Here is a 12,485-nt window from a genome sequence, read left to right on the forward strand (position 1 = left end):
AATAGCATATTGAAATTTATTAAATTTATTAAATATTTATTACTAATAGCATATTGAAATTTATTAAATTTATTAAATATTTATTACTAATAGCATATTGAAATTTATTAAATTTATTAAATATTTATTACTAATAGCATATTGAAATTTATTAAATTTTAAGGGAAGGATGAAGCTTAAGATTCCAAGTAAGCCAGATATTTTCACTGACTGGAAATGGGACTGGTCTGTTCACTGACTGGAAATGGGACCGGTCTATTCAATGACTGGAAATGGGACTGGTCTATCCAATGACTGGAAATGGGACCAGTCTGTTCACTGACTGGAAATGGGACCGGTCTATTCACTGACTGGAAATGGGACTGGTCTAGTCAATGACTGAAAATGGGACCGGTCTATTCACTGACTGGAAATGGGACCGGTCTAGCCAGTGCAGTCTGTATGTAAAATTGATGTATTTGATCCATACATTTTCCAAGTCTCGCTATGAATAGTGCAGTACACATTGTATTGAAACAAAAATTTTGTTATGAATATACATTTACATAAATGAAATGTAAGTTGTAGGAGTTTTAGAAATAACAGTAGCCATTTAAGTATCTTTTGACCAGTATTACTGAGAAATTACTGAGTTTGAAACTTTTATGTTTGATGACTTTGAACATGCCATATAAGTCAACTCTAACTTCAAACTGCACAGACCCAGATCTGCTAATGCATTATGCTCCAGCAGATCTGGGTCTATGCAGTTTTTTAGGAGTAATCAGTAGAACAAACAACATATACCCTGGTGCATCATGCTGTGGCAGATCAGGATTTTTGTTGTTGCGGTTTGATTCAACTTATAAGCAAGTACGTACAGTAAGTCTGGAGTTACACGTACTCTGATCACTCAATCCTACCTTGAAATTAAATCTCTTTGTAATGAATGCAAAAACAGTGATACAACTGTTTATTATTGTATGATTTTATCATTTAAAATGTAACAATGCTCTTTAATATGTAGGGAAAAATTAACTAAATTGTGATTTTACTGTCTATTTCATAGAAGTATCCATTTGATTTTTTTTTACAAAGAAAAATTTGGATCAGAGGAATTTAGACTGACAATTATCATGTGACAAAGGCAGTTTAACCAATGCAATGAACTTGTAATTCATTGAATTCTTATAATGTATCATATCCATTATAACTTGAATGCTTCTCGATAATAGAATCGTGTCATTACCATATAAGATGGGTGACTCGTGCATGAATTTGACTCGCCATCTTGAATATTTCATTAATGCTTCAGGAAAAAGATGTCTTTGATCCATGCTTTGCAGTGAATTTTTTTCTATGTAATAACCTCTACATCAGTAGAGCTATTCAGGGTTCAAAATAAAAAGGCACAACTAGCAAAATTTGCTTGTACTTTGAGGTTAATTGAGGTTAATTAGCCTGGTGAAAAATCCAGTAGAACCTGGCTACCAAGATTTTTTTTACAAGAATGAACTCTGAGTGACAGAAGGATTGAATTTTTCAGATCACATATAAACATCATTCTCCTGTAGAGGATGAATGACAAATTTGTAAATGTTTACATGAAAATGGAAGTTGATGCATGCTTTTAGAAATTCTCTGGAATTTTCTAGCAAGCACCTTCACAGTGAATATGAGCATGTACTAATGAAAAGTATCCATATGGTGTAGATCAAATGAATGTACTAATGAAAGCTTTGATATGATGTAGATCGAATGTGGGCATGAGTCAGTGTCATTTCCAGTCAGGGGAGATAGCAGCCAGCGTGCTGCACAGGTGTGAGCTACAACAATATAAAGCGACCAACTTTTGTGTAAAGTTAAACATTGATAGACTATTTTATGCTACTGGATTAAACTTAGGGTAACAGAATGGCATATCTGTTAATTCTAACCATGCTAGTGAATTAGATGTAGGTAACAAAATGGCCTGTGTGTTAATCCTATCCATGTAGGTAGCAAAATGGCCTTTTTGTTAATTCTAACCATGCTATTGAATCCGATATAGGTAACAAAATGACCTTTTTTGTTAATTCTAACCATGCTATTGAATCAGATATAAGTAACAAAATGGCCTTTTTGTTAATTCCACCATGCTAGTGAATCATGTTTAAGACAGCAAAACCATTTAACATTTTGCAATTTGTTTTTATTACAGTAGCTATATCCCCATTTTTATACCTTTTGAAAATACCTGCCTCCCCCCCTCCCAAATAGAAATAAGTCATGGCACTGTGTCACAAGGAAGCATGTGATATCAACACAATTTCTAACACTGTGACATTTGGCCAGTCAGAAAACCTGTTATAATTGTGTGTTTCTTAGAATATGGAGTACGTGTATTCTTAAAGTTCAAGTCACTTTACTTCATGATGAAATAAATGTATATATTTTATTTATAAGGTACCATTACTGCGGTCTGCGGCCCAAGTGGAGTAATTTTCTCACTTGTTTGAAAGACAGAAAACCAAGGTTAGTCTACTTATTCATATGTAGGTAATAATTTTCCTGTCCCTGCTAAATGAACTGCTCTTCAAATGTCATTGGTTCAGAATGTTTCATGTGGTTTTTGTTACTTTACCAACTTTCCCAGTCCTAGTGATTGCCTAGATTGTGATGTTCCAGGGATTAGCCAAAATTTTGTAAATATTAATGATATTTTTTTAATGTAATAATTTATAAAGAAAACTTAATTTCATAATTATGCAAGTTTGCAATATCAATGTTTTTCTCTTCTCAGTGTTCAGAGTTGCTCATTGGAATCATGTTCCAGTAATAAAGTAGACAAGGTAAGTTTTACTTGTCTTCAGGGCAAAAAATATGCATGGTTTTCTATTTAAAAATATTAAGAGAATTTAATTTTATTCCAATTCATTTTGATGCCTAGCTAAATGTCTGATTTTGTATGGTTATATGGTTATTACATCCCCATCTCCAGTCTTTCCTCTGTTTTGAAATTTTGTCAATAAAATTGTACAAATACAACTACACTTCTCCCCCCCCCCCCCAGTCACCCCTTCTGCACTGGAAAGTGGCTGTATAAGACAGGTTGCCTTTCCAAAGGGGGACTGTATTTGTGAGAAGTACGTGTATGCGTATGTGGTAAGAAAGTTAAATATAACTTCAAGGCATTTAATATCTTCATTTAATATCTTCATTTAATATCTCATTTAATATATTTGTTTAAAAGTAACATTAATTTATAAAAGGTTCTTCTTGTCTTAAGAATAGACTTATTTCAAGTGAACATACCTATTTCTTATTTTATATATGTGAAATTCAACTGGGGTATTGTTGTCATACACATTGCAAAACCATTCAGAAATGTCATTGAAATCTTGCTGTATACATTTCTTGGCATTTCAAATAATCATCTTTCCATTTACTCCATTTTCCCACTGCTGCTGTATATATTTCTTATCTGTTACACCTCTCCCTCGATAACTTGCGCACAATGAGGTCCACAAACATAGACCGCACTATAAGCGAGGCATGAGTTACAAAGGGATCACCAAAAAATTGAAAAAAGTCGCTTTGACATCGAGAAAACCATGGGGGGGGGACAGCATTAGGGAATTGGGCTGTTTATTGACTGAATCCTCATTTTATGACCACATCGTTAAGAATTTTTAATAACGCACTTTTTCTAATGAAGTTGTTCGTTATTCTGTTTAAATACCATTTATTTTCAAAATGTCCAACATATAAAAGATCGCTCCAACTGGTTTTAACAACCATCACGTGTATCTGTGTATTACATCAGTGCTTTTTGTTTTCGTGATCAGTCTGGTTCCCGTAATATTGTTTAATATTACCCTGCCGAATCAGGAGTCCCCAGAGCAGGAAACTAGACTAACTGTTGATACACCACCAAACAAGACTCCTTTTCTTTTGTATTGCTCAATTAGTACAATATTGATGTCGTGAATTAATTAATTGGAATTAATAATGAAACTTCTTACCATCCCTGATGATATCTCTAAGGGCCAGTTCAAGAATTATCTGAAACTCACTTGCCCACAATGTTCCGTATCTGTGAAATCAAGCTCTTTATTTTACGACGTATTCATTTCGCTTGGCTGCCTTGTTATCTTTGATCACCATTATGAATGAGTCAGTTAATTTAAGCTAGTTTATGTTGCATACACAATTACATTTATAAGTGTTCGATTGATCAAATGAAGTGAGTTCACCCAACATATGACCTGGGCGGCTAGATTTTAAATTTGTAGGGTTTTCGTGACTTTTATATTTTATTCCACCTCCTTTATTTGATTCAAAAGACATAATTAACGTAGTAATACAAAGGAGGCCAGCTTTTAATTCAGTGCAACAATATAACAAATACTTCTGGGAGTCAGTTATCAAAACACAGTCGGCACTTAATTAGGTTCTCAGAGAAACTTTCGCGGACATAGCTGTTATGGTAGATTGACGCATTTTATGTTTAATTACAAGAGGACACATTGCATTTATGATGATTACACTTAAAAGGAACTAAAAGATAGAACTAGAACACAAATTTCAATTGATAAAAAAATTATTTAATTTGTATTTATTTATTAAAGTACTGCCTCCACTCAGCGTGACATTTTCATTGATCAAAATTTCCTTACATATTGTTAATTGCGGTGTGCAAGGTATGTCGTTTTGAAAGAAAATGTAAAAAATTGTATGACCTATTTTTAAATTTTGATATTTCAAAGTGTTGATTCAAATTTCCATGTCTTATCTACCATTTTCAACGATAAAATGAATGATAAATTAAAGTTTTTGTTCCAATTTTGATCGCAATTTTCTTCAAGTTCAACAAATAGGGATCAATTTTTAGGGTATTTTCTGGTTTAAAAAATGGGAGCCACAACTGACCCCATATTATAAGAAGGTTCGTGAGTTATCAGGGTGCGAGTTATCGAGGGAGTGGTTAACAATGTTTATTAATAAAGTCTTTCCAACATAACATTTTTGCCAAGAACTTTTGCATGCCCACCATTGTCATTTAGTAAGATAACCTTTCTTCTAAATTAATAATTCTCCATTACACGATGACATGTTAGAGTTTTGTAATGATTTATTCCTGCTGCTAAGTGTGCAGTATTGAAATTTAATTATGCAGATGAGATTTTTGTGGAGAAGACAAAATGCCTTGTTTATAAAGGAAGTCATACCTATACAGTCGTGTGATTTTATGTTTCTTTGCTTGGTATCCTGTTTTGTTCAAGGTTCATTCCTCTCTGTATGTCTGGTATCCTGTTTTGTTCAAGGTTCATTCCTCTCTGTATGTCTGGTATCCTGTTTTGTTCAAGGTTCATTCCTCTCTGTATGTTAAACTGCAAAATGTATATTTAGCCAATGCTGACCATGTTATGATCTTGACAATGGTGTTTGGTTGTGATTGTGTCAAAGAGAAGAACTCAGCGTCTGTGTGAAGCCCTAAACTGCATCAACATTGCTGACCCCATGTCCTGTAAACACTGGCATTTATAGATGATGAGATACTTCTAACCTTAGTGGTACATACACTTTAGCCTACACTACATTCAGTTATGAAAACCTGACATTGTGAAACAGATGCAGGTAAAGATAATCCGATTTCATACCTTACCATATGAAGATAGTTCTGGGCATATTAGAATAAAGTGTGGTTGTTTGTGAGTGATAAATTTGACATTTTTCCACTAACATGGTGGCTGCTGGTCGCATTAGACAGATGGCCATTCTTGATGGGTACTTTTGAACATAGTGCCAATTGATTATGCTGTAAAAAGTTGGTGGCCGCTGGTCAGGGGGTATAGTAGTACAAATGCCAATTATTCTGAGACTTTTAACAGTTGAAATAATTAACCGATTTAAAATCATTTCATTTCCACCTCTGATCAGTTCTTATTTGTTAGACACAGAAAGAAAAGATTTATTTTCAGTTTTTCTCAAACTATACATAAGTACACATATTATGATTGTAGTTTCTATGTACAGAAAATAAAGACACTTAACCGGCCAGTCAGCATCACCATGGAGGATGTGGACCATTTGATGATACTGCTACCTCATTTTCCCACCGTAAACACAGTGCAGATACCCCCCTATCTGCTGGAAGAGGTAATATATGATTCGACTGGTTTATTGTCCTCAATATTGAAATAATCTTTGATTCGACTGGTTTATTGTCCTCAAAGCTGGACAAATATTGAAATAATCTTTTCACCACATAAGGAGGGTTTAGTGAAATAGCAAATTAATTGAAAGCTATTTTCTACCTGTGCTACAGAAGTTTCTGGGCGAGTGTTAAAAATGACGCTTGTTGAGCAAAATTTTATATTAATTTGCAGGGGGATGCTATCAAACAACCTGTAAATTACAGATATATCTAGCACTTTAATTTGGCATGTGAATGCATCTACAGTCACAACATTATAAAATTCAGACTGTGGTTTTTGAAGAAATTTTAAATTACTCAGTTTTGCATAATTTTTTTTAGCCTTTAATTTTTCATACGTAGTGTAGCTATGAATGTGAATATTCAAAAGAACTAGAGTTTTACATTGAATCCTCATTAAATTCACACTGAAAGAAAAGAACTCTGCTGAATCCATACACTCTGAGACTATGTGTACACCAAGAATTATATATTGTAGAATCCCCCACTCCAAGCATTTGATGTAATGGATGAGGAAGATTCTTTAATTTATTAGCATTGACTGCCTGGCTCTATTTATAGATCACAAGATAAAACTAGTTTTACCACATGACCATGTGATCCGTATTTAAAACATCCCGTGCAACTAGTGCCTTGTGTCATTTTAATGAGTGAGAGAATTTGTTGTTAGGACAACTCAGAGTAAAAATGTTACACCAGGGTGGGAACTTCAGTCTCCAGCTTTTGGCTAATATATCAAACAATCTTCATCTATTGCATCAACTGCTTGGGGGTGTGTGTTCTTTTCCCATATTAGGCCAAAAGCCTGTTGAATTGAAGCTGCATGTTTAAAGATGACAAGAAGTTCAAACCTGGCCATAAACAGATAAAATCAAGATAGTCATTTCTTCATATATACAGAGTGACCCCTCTATATCATGGTGGTTGGGGTCCATTGAACCTAACCATGCTATAGACTGAACTGTGTTATAATCAACCAAGTCATTTAGCTGAAGAAAATGATGCATCTACCTCAAATATGGTGGGGGAGGGGGTGGGTAGGTGTAATAAAATTGGATGCAAAAATATGTGCTTTTGATTAAATGAAGATAAAATAGTCTGAAAAACACTTGTATATTGACAGCTTACATTTGTGTAGTACAATCCATAATCCATTAAGTACTGTACATGTGTGTAATAAATCCATGAATTCAAGTCTAGATCACATGTTATAAACTTCATGTATAACTCACATCCCATCAGAAAACACAAATAACACAAATGTATAAAAAAAATTGGCTGTCCTCGTTTTGATCTATATTCGATTGTCACTAAGCAATTCACTACTGTTGTCGCAAGTAGCACATGGCTATAGTTGTTCACATGCTACGTGTACATCTACTTACATTGGCCAAGATTTTGGTCAGCTGGAGACAGCTCTCATCTTGTCAAGGCTACCCAGGGAATGAAGCTATTCATAGGGAAATGAAAATGTGAACAAATGAAAAAGTTTAACAAACATCTTTGCATGATAACCTATCTTCAATTAACTTGACAACCAAGTGTCTTTTGTTTAAAAAAATTGGAAATTTAGTTTGCTTTTTATGCTGCTGTTGTTAATGGCCAGAAGCATAATTTTTCCTGCAAAAATGAAATTTTCATGGCACAATAAACGTGTTCCAGTCACTTTGGAAAATGTAACAATCCATCAGATTCCATTGCTTTTATTTAAGTTTTATTGAAGATTGTAGTTGGCTTTCTTTGATGAAGGGTACTTGTCTTATTAAAGTTAGCGCTAAAGGACAACTTTGGAGGACCAAACAGATATCCATTTCTTTAAGTTGGCAGCAACACCAAATATCTGCAGAACATTGATTGAGACTGAATCTTTTGTTTATTTGCTTAGTATTTATATAGAATGATCAGTACTTCAGAGGTAACCAGTTTTTTTAAGTTTCAGCAAAGCTATTTTATCTGGGTACATTTTAAAAACAAAAGGAATTTACCATCACTTGGTCAGTTGTAGCAATTACTGTTCCTGCCTTCAAAAGTTGGTTGATTGGTAGCATGACTATTTGACAGATCAACAAGTAGATCTTTGGTTTTTAGAAGGTTTTTTGTTGACATTTCTGGTTCTGGTATCGCAGTGGTGCTGCCATCCATACATGTGTCAGAAATGTTTAAGTCCTACAGATGATTAATACACAGATGTTCTGTTCTGACCAGGATTATTACTGAAAATGTGAGCGTTTTGAGGGATTTAATTCTTTGAGTGAACAGAAGAGGAATTTTACTTACCATCCACATACAAAGGTCAGTCTAAATAAATAAATTAATGGTGAGAAGCTGATAGTCCAATGATATTTTGTCTGAAAGATCCATCATGAGATAGTGCCTCATCTGATTGATCTCCACTACCAGAAATGTCAACAACAAAAAAAAATGCCGATATCTCACAGCATACAATACTCAAGCCAGCTGTCAGAATAAGCGAATTACAACATAACAATGCACTGTTAAGATGGTTTGTCAATATGAACAAAGAATTTGTTTATCTAACAATAGATAAATTCCAGTGCATTTTATATCATGTTTGCAGCTTCCTTTCATGGTGCCTCTGAATTTCTTCACTCCAAACCCATTGTTGTGTATACCAGTTTAAACAGCCAACACTGTTGCCAAAGATGTATCTCCAGATGGTATATTTTGTTGCCAGTAAGAAAAAAAATCACAATTTACAACATTGGCAAACTCATTGTTACTTTTTGTACTTCTAAGAAAGTTAAAAAAAATTGTACGAGAAAAATACAAGTAAATGTATGTGAAATTTCAGGAGCCATGCCATAATCTTGTTGTATCCGAATTCGTGTTATAACAGAGAATGCTATGGGGGGGGGGGGTCACACTGGATGTGTGTATATACACACACACACACACACACACACACAATATGAGTCCAAGCAAAATTGAAATCCATATCAAAGTTGCATACATGTATTAAGTTTATATTACAATGATTTTTAAAACTTTCTAGAATAGTGTTCTGTCCTGTCCTGTTACTTTAGTATAGCATGATTCAGTAAAAGTCATATGTGGCTGGATAATACCTCTAATTTGTCATATTATGTGATGTTGTTGATGTGGCTATAAGTAAATAGGTTTAGAATGAAATAAATACTTTTCTTGATTTACAGTAATGTCTGGTCGCCATGGCTTTCATTGTAGTTGCCGGGCATTATGATTGAATTTTAACTGATTTCAGGTTTCTCTAATTTTGAAGTCTTCAAAAGTCTGAACTAGGACAGTAAAGGTATTCTGATCCTTCTGAGTAACTATGTGATTTACCAAATTAGTAATTGAAGTGAGAGTCTAAGCTCTGTGCAGTTGTCAAAGCAATCCAAAAGATTGATTTAAAAGTTAACATTTTCAGATTTACAGCTTGCAAAAGGAACAGATTTCCCACACAATTCAAAACCTTTTCAGCTTCCCAATTAAATGAATATCTAGGTTTTGGAAGTCTTGCATGAAAAATATCTCTCATTATTCTGCTGATCAAGGTTATTATCAATTGAATCTGAATTACCAATGCATGCCAAAGTCTGTGCCACCATAGATCTTTGAATGTTTACAACACTGCAAGAGGACCTTGACTGTGAAGAGAAACAAGGTATAAAATAACTGGTTCACAGTTGGGTTAAATGGAAATAGCCTTCCATCTATTACAATACAAAGGTCATTTTTCCAAGTCAAGTTGTATTGTTTGTTTTTCTTTCTTTAGTCACTGGTCTACATGACAGAGAGACAAAGTCTATTTGCTGCTCTGTGTGACATACAAAGTTTATAACTGGTTTTGGAAATCCATGGCATTCCAAACCAACTCTGATACAATACAGCCTTTCAAAGGCATTTATGAAGCAGTGGATGACTTTCTTGATTGAGAATTTCTCCATTTCCTGAATTTCAGGAATCTTGTTGTCATAATATTGGGATCCAAAATCTTCATTGGCTGAAGGGGAGCTGTTATTATTGCCTCACTTACTTAATCATGAACAATTATTTGCTAGGACTCTGGGTAGGAATCTGAAGGAGGAAAATTATATAGCTAATGAAATAACATCTGTTGCTACAGCTTCTGAATCGTGTTGCCAAGACACGTATTGTTTTATTTGGGAATTCAAACAAAAAGCAAACACCCATATTTGGCTTTAAAAGTATTTTGCACATTCTACCAAAATCTTGTGATTGAGTTTCCATTCAGTTGAATCACTAAAATTTCTAGATAATGAATCTGCAAGAATGTTGGTGTATCCTGGAACACAAGTTGCGGAAAGAGAATGTTGCGCTCAAAATCGAGAGCCAAATATCTTTGGCCACAAGCAAAAGATTTCTTTTAAATCCATCTTTATTATTAATGTCAGCAACAGATGATGTATTGTCAGTTTTAATTAAAATGTGAAAATTGTTTTGAGAAACAGAGACTCTGTAAGCCATAAAATTTCTCGGAGCCCCAGTAGATTTATGTTGATATAGTGTCCTCTATCTTGTGAACTCGACTGGCAGATCTGTATTTTATGTTTGCAAGAGCTGTAACATTAGCACCCCAACAAGCATAGATTCATCTGTTTCTAATTAAACATCCATGACTGGTGGGCATATGCATGCCTGATTCATCCAGTGAAGGTTTTTAACCCACAGCTAAATTTCCGCTTTACTTCCAGAGGATAATGCCATGAAAACTGATGAAAATGACAAGTTATGATGTAGATATGATGCAAAATCTCTGTTGTACATGCTGAGGAGGATAAAACCTGTTACAACTGTTCAATATCTTGTAAACTTTCTCTTGTGGCAAAGATATGGTAAACTCAATGTAATTGAGGGTGAAACCCAAATGAATTGTGATTTGAGTAGGCCGGACAGGATAGATTTTACAGGATTTACATGGAACACCCGTTTTTGCATAACATGCAACAAGTTGTATATGGTTCTCAAAGAGAGTTGGCATGACCAAAGAATCCTCTATACAGTAAGAGGACATCAGAGTTGGCATGACCAAGGAATCCTCTATACAGTAAGAAGACATAATGCCTCTACTCAAAAATGCAAAAATTAGTGAACACCCTAGGACTGGATGCCAGGCCAAATGGTAAACCAATGAACATGAATAATTTCCTATCCCAAAAAACGTTAAAAGCTTCTGAGAATCTACATGGGTTGGTACACTGAAGTAGGCATCTTTAAAATCTTCAGAGAATCTACATGGATTGGTACATTGAAGTAGGCATCTTTAAAATCTTCTGAGACTCTACATGGATTGGTACACTGAAGTAAGCATCTTTAAAATCTTCTGAGACTCTACATGGATTGGTACACTGAAGTAGGCATCTTTAAAATCTTCTGAGACTCTACATGGATTGGTACACTGAAGTAGGCATCTTTAAAATCTTCTGAGACTTTACGTGGATTGGTACACTGAAGTAGGCATCTTTAAAATCTTCTGAGACTCATGAAAATAAATGAAACAATGACATGTATAATATGCATCGCCATTATGCTCAATTTCATCACAATGTGAGATAGCTAATTTACTTAAAAGTTTAAGGACAATTTTATAAATGCTTGAACTCTACCAGAGGTAGGACAATTCTAAAAACAGTAACTGTACTCTGCACCAGGTAATTACAATTCTACAAAAAGTAACTGTACTCCATCAGGTAATTACAATTCTACAAGAAGTAACTGTACATTACATCAGGTAAGAACAATTCTACAAACAGTAACTGTACTCTACATCAGATAACTACAATTCTACAAACAGCAACTGTACTCTGCATCAGCTATTTACAATTCTGCAAAAAGTAACTACTTCATCAGGTAATTACAATTCTACAAGAAGTAACTGTACATTACATCAGGTAAGAACAATTCTACAAACAGTAACTGTACTCCATCAGGTAATTACAATTCTATAAGAAGTAACTGTACATTACATCAGGTAAGAACAATCCTACAAACAGTAACTGTACTCTACATCAGGTAATTACAATTCTACAAACAGTAACTGTACTCTACATCAGATAATTACAATTCTACAAACAGTAACTGTACTCTGCATCAGTTATTTACAATTCTACAAAAAGTAACTGTACTCCATCAGGTAATTACAATTCTACAAGAAGTAACTGTATATTACATCAGGTAAGAACAATTCTACAAACAGTAACTGTACTCTGCATCAGTTATTTACAATTCTACAAAAAGTAACTGTACTCCATCAGGTAATTACAATTCTACAAGAAGTAACTGTACATTACATCAGGTAAGAACA

At 34.2% G+C, this 12,485-nt stretch overlaps 1 protein-coding gene across 1 annotated transcript in view; it reads left to right on the forward strand.

Moving 5' to 3' along the window:
* Window positions 1–12,485, forward strand: part of LOC149798524 (transcription factor RFX4-like) — a 68,176-nt gene that overhangs the window by 14,134 nt on the left and 41,557 nt on the right. The window contains exons 4-6 of the mRNA XM_089957336.1: window positions 2,425–2,493; window positions 2,762–2,810; window positions 5,998–6,120. Coding sequence (XP_089813462.1) covers window positions 2,425–2,493; window positions 2,762–2,810; window positions 5,998–6,120 — 241 coding nt within the window. The remainder of the gene's footprint in view (window positions 1–2,424; window positions 2,494–2,761; window positions 2,811–5,997; window positions 6,121–12,485) is intronic.

Source organism: Sinohyriopsis cumingii, chromosome 5, assembly GCF_028554795.1.
Source record: "Sinohyriopsis cumingii isolate HCF-2022 chromosome 5, ASM2855479v2, whole genome shotgun sequence".
Classification (NCBI taxonomy): Eukaryota; Metazoa; Mollusca; class Bivalvia; order Unionida; family Unionidae; genus Sinohyriopsis; species Sinohyriopsis cumingii.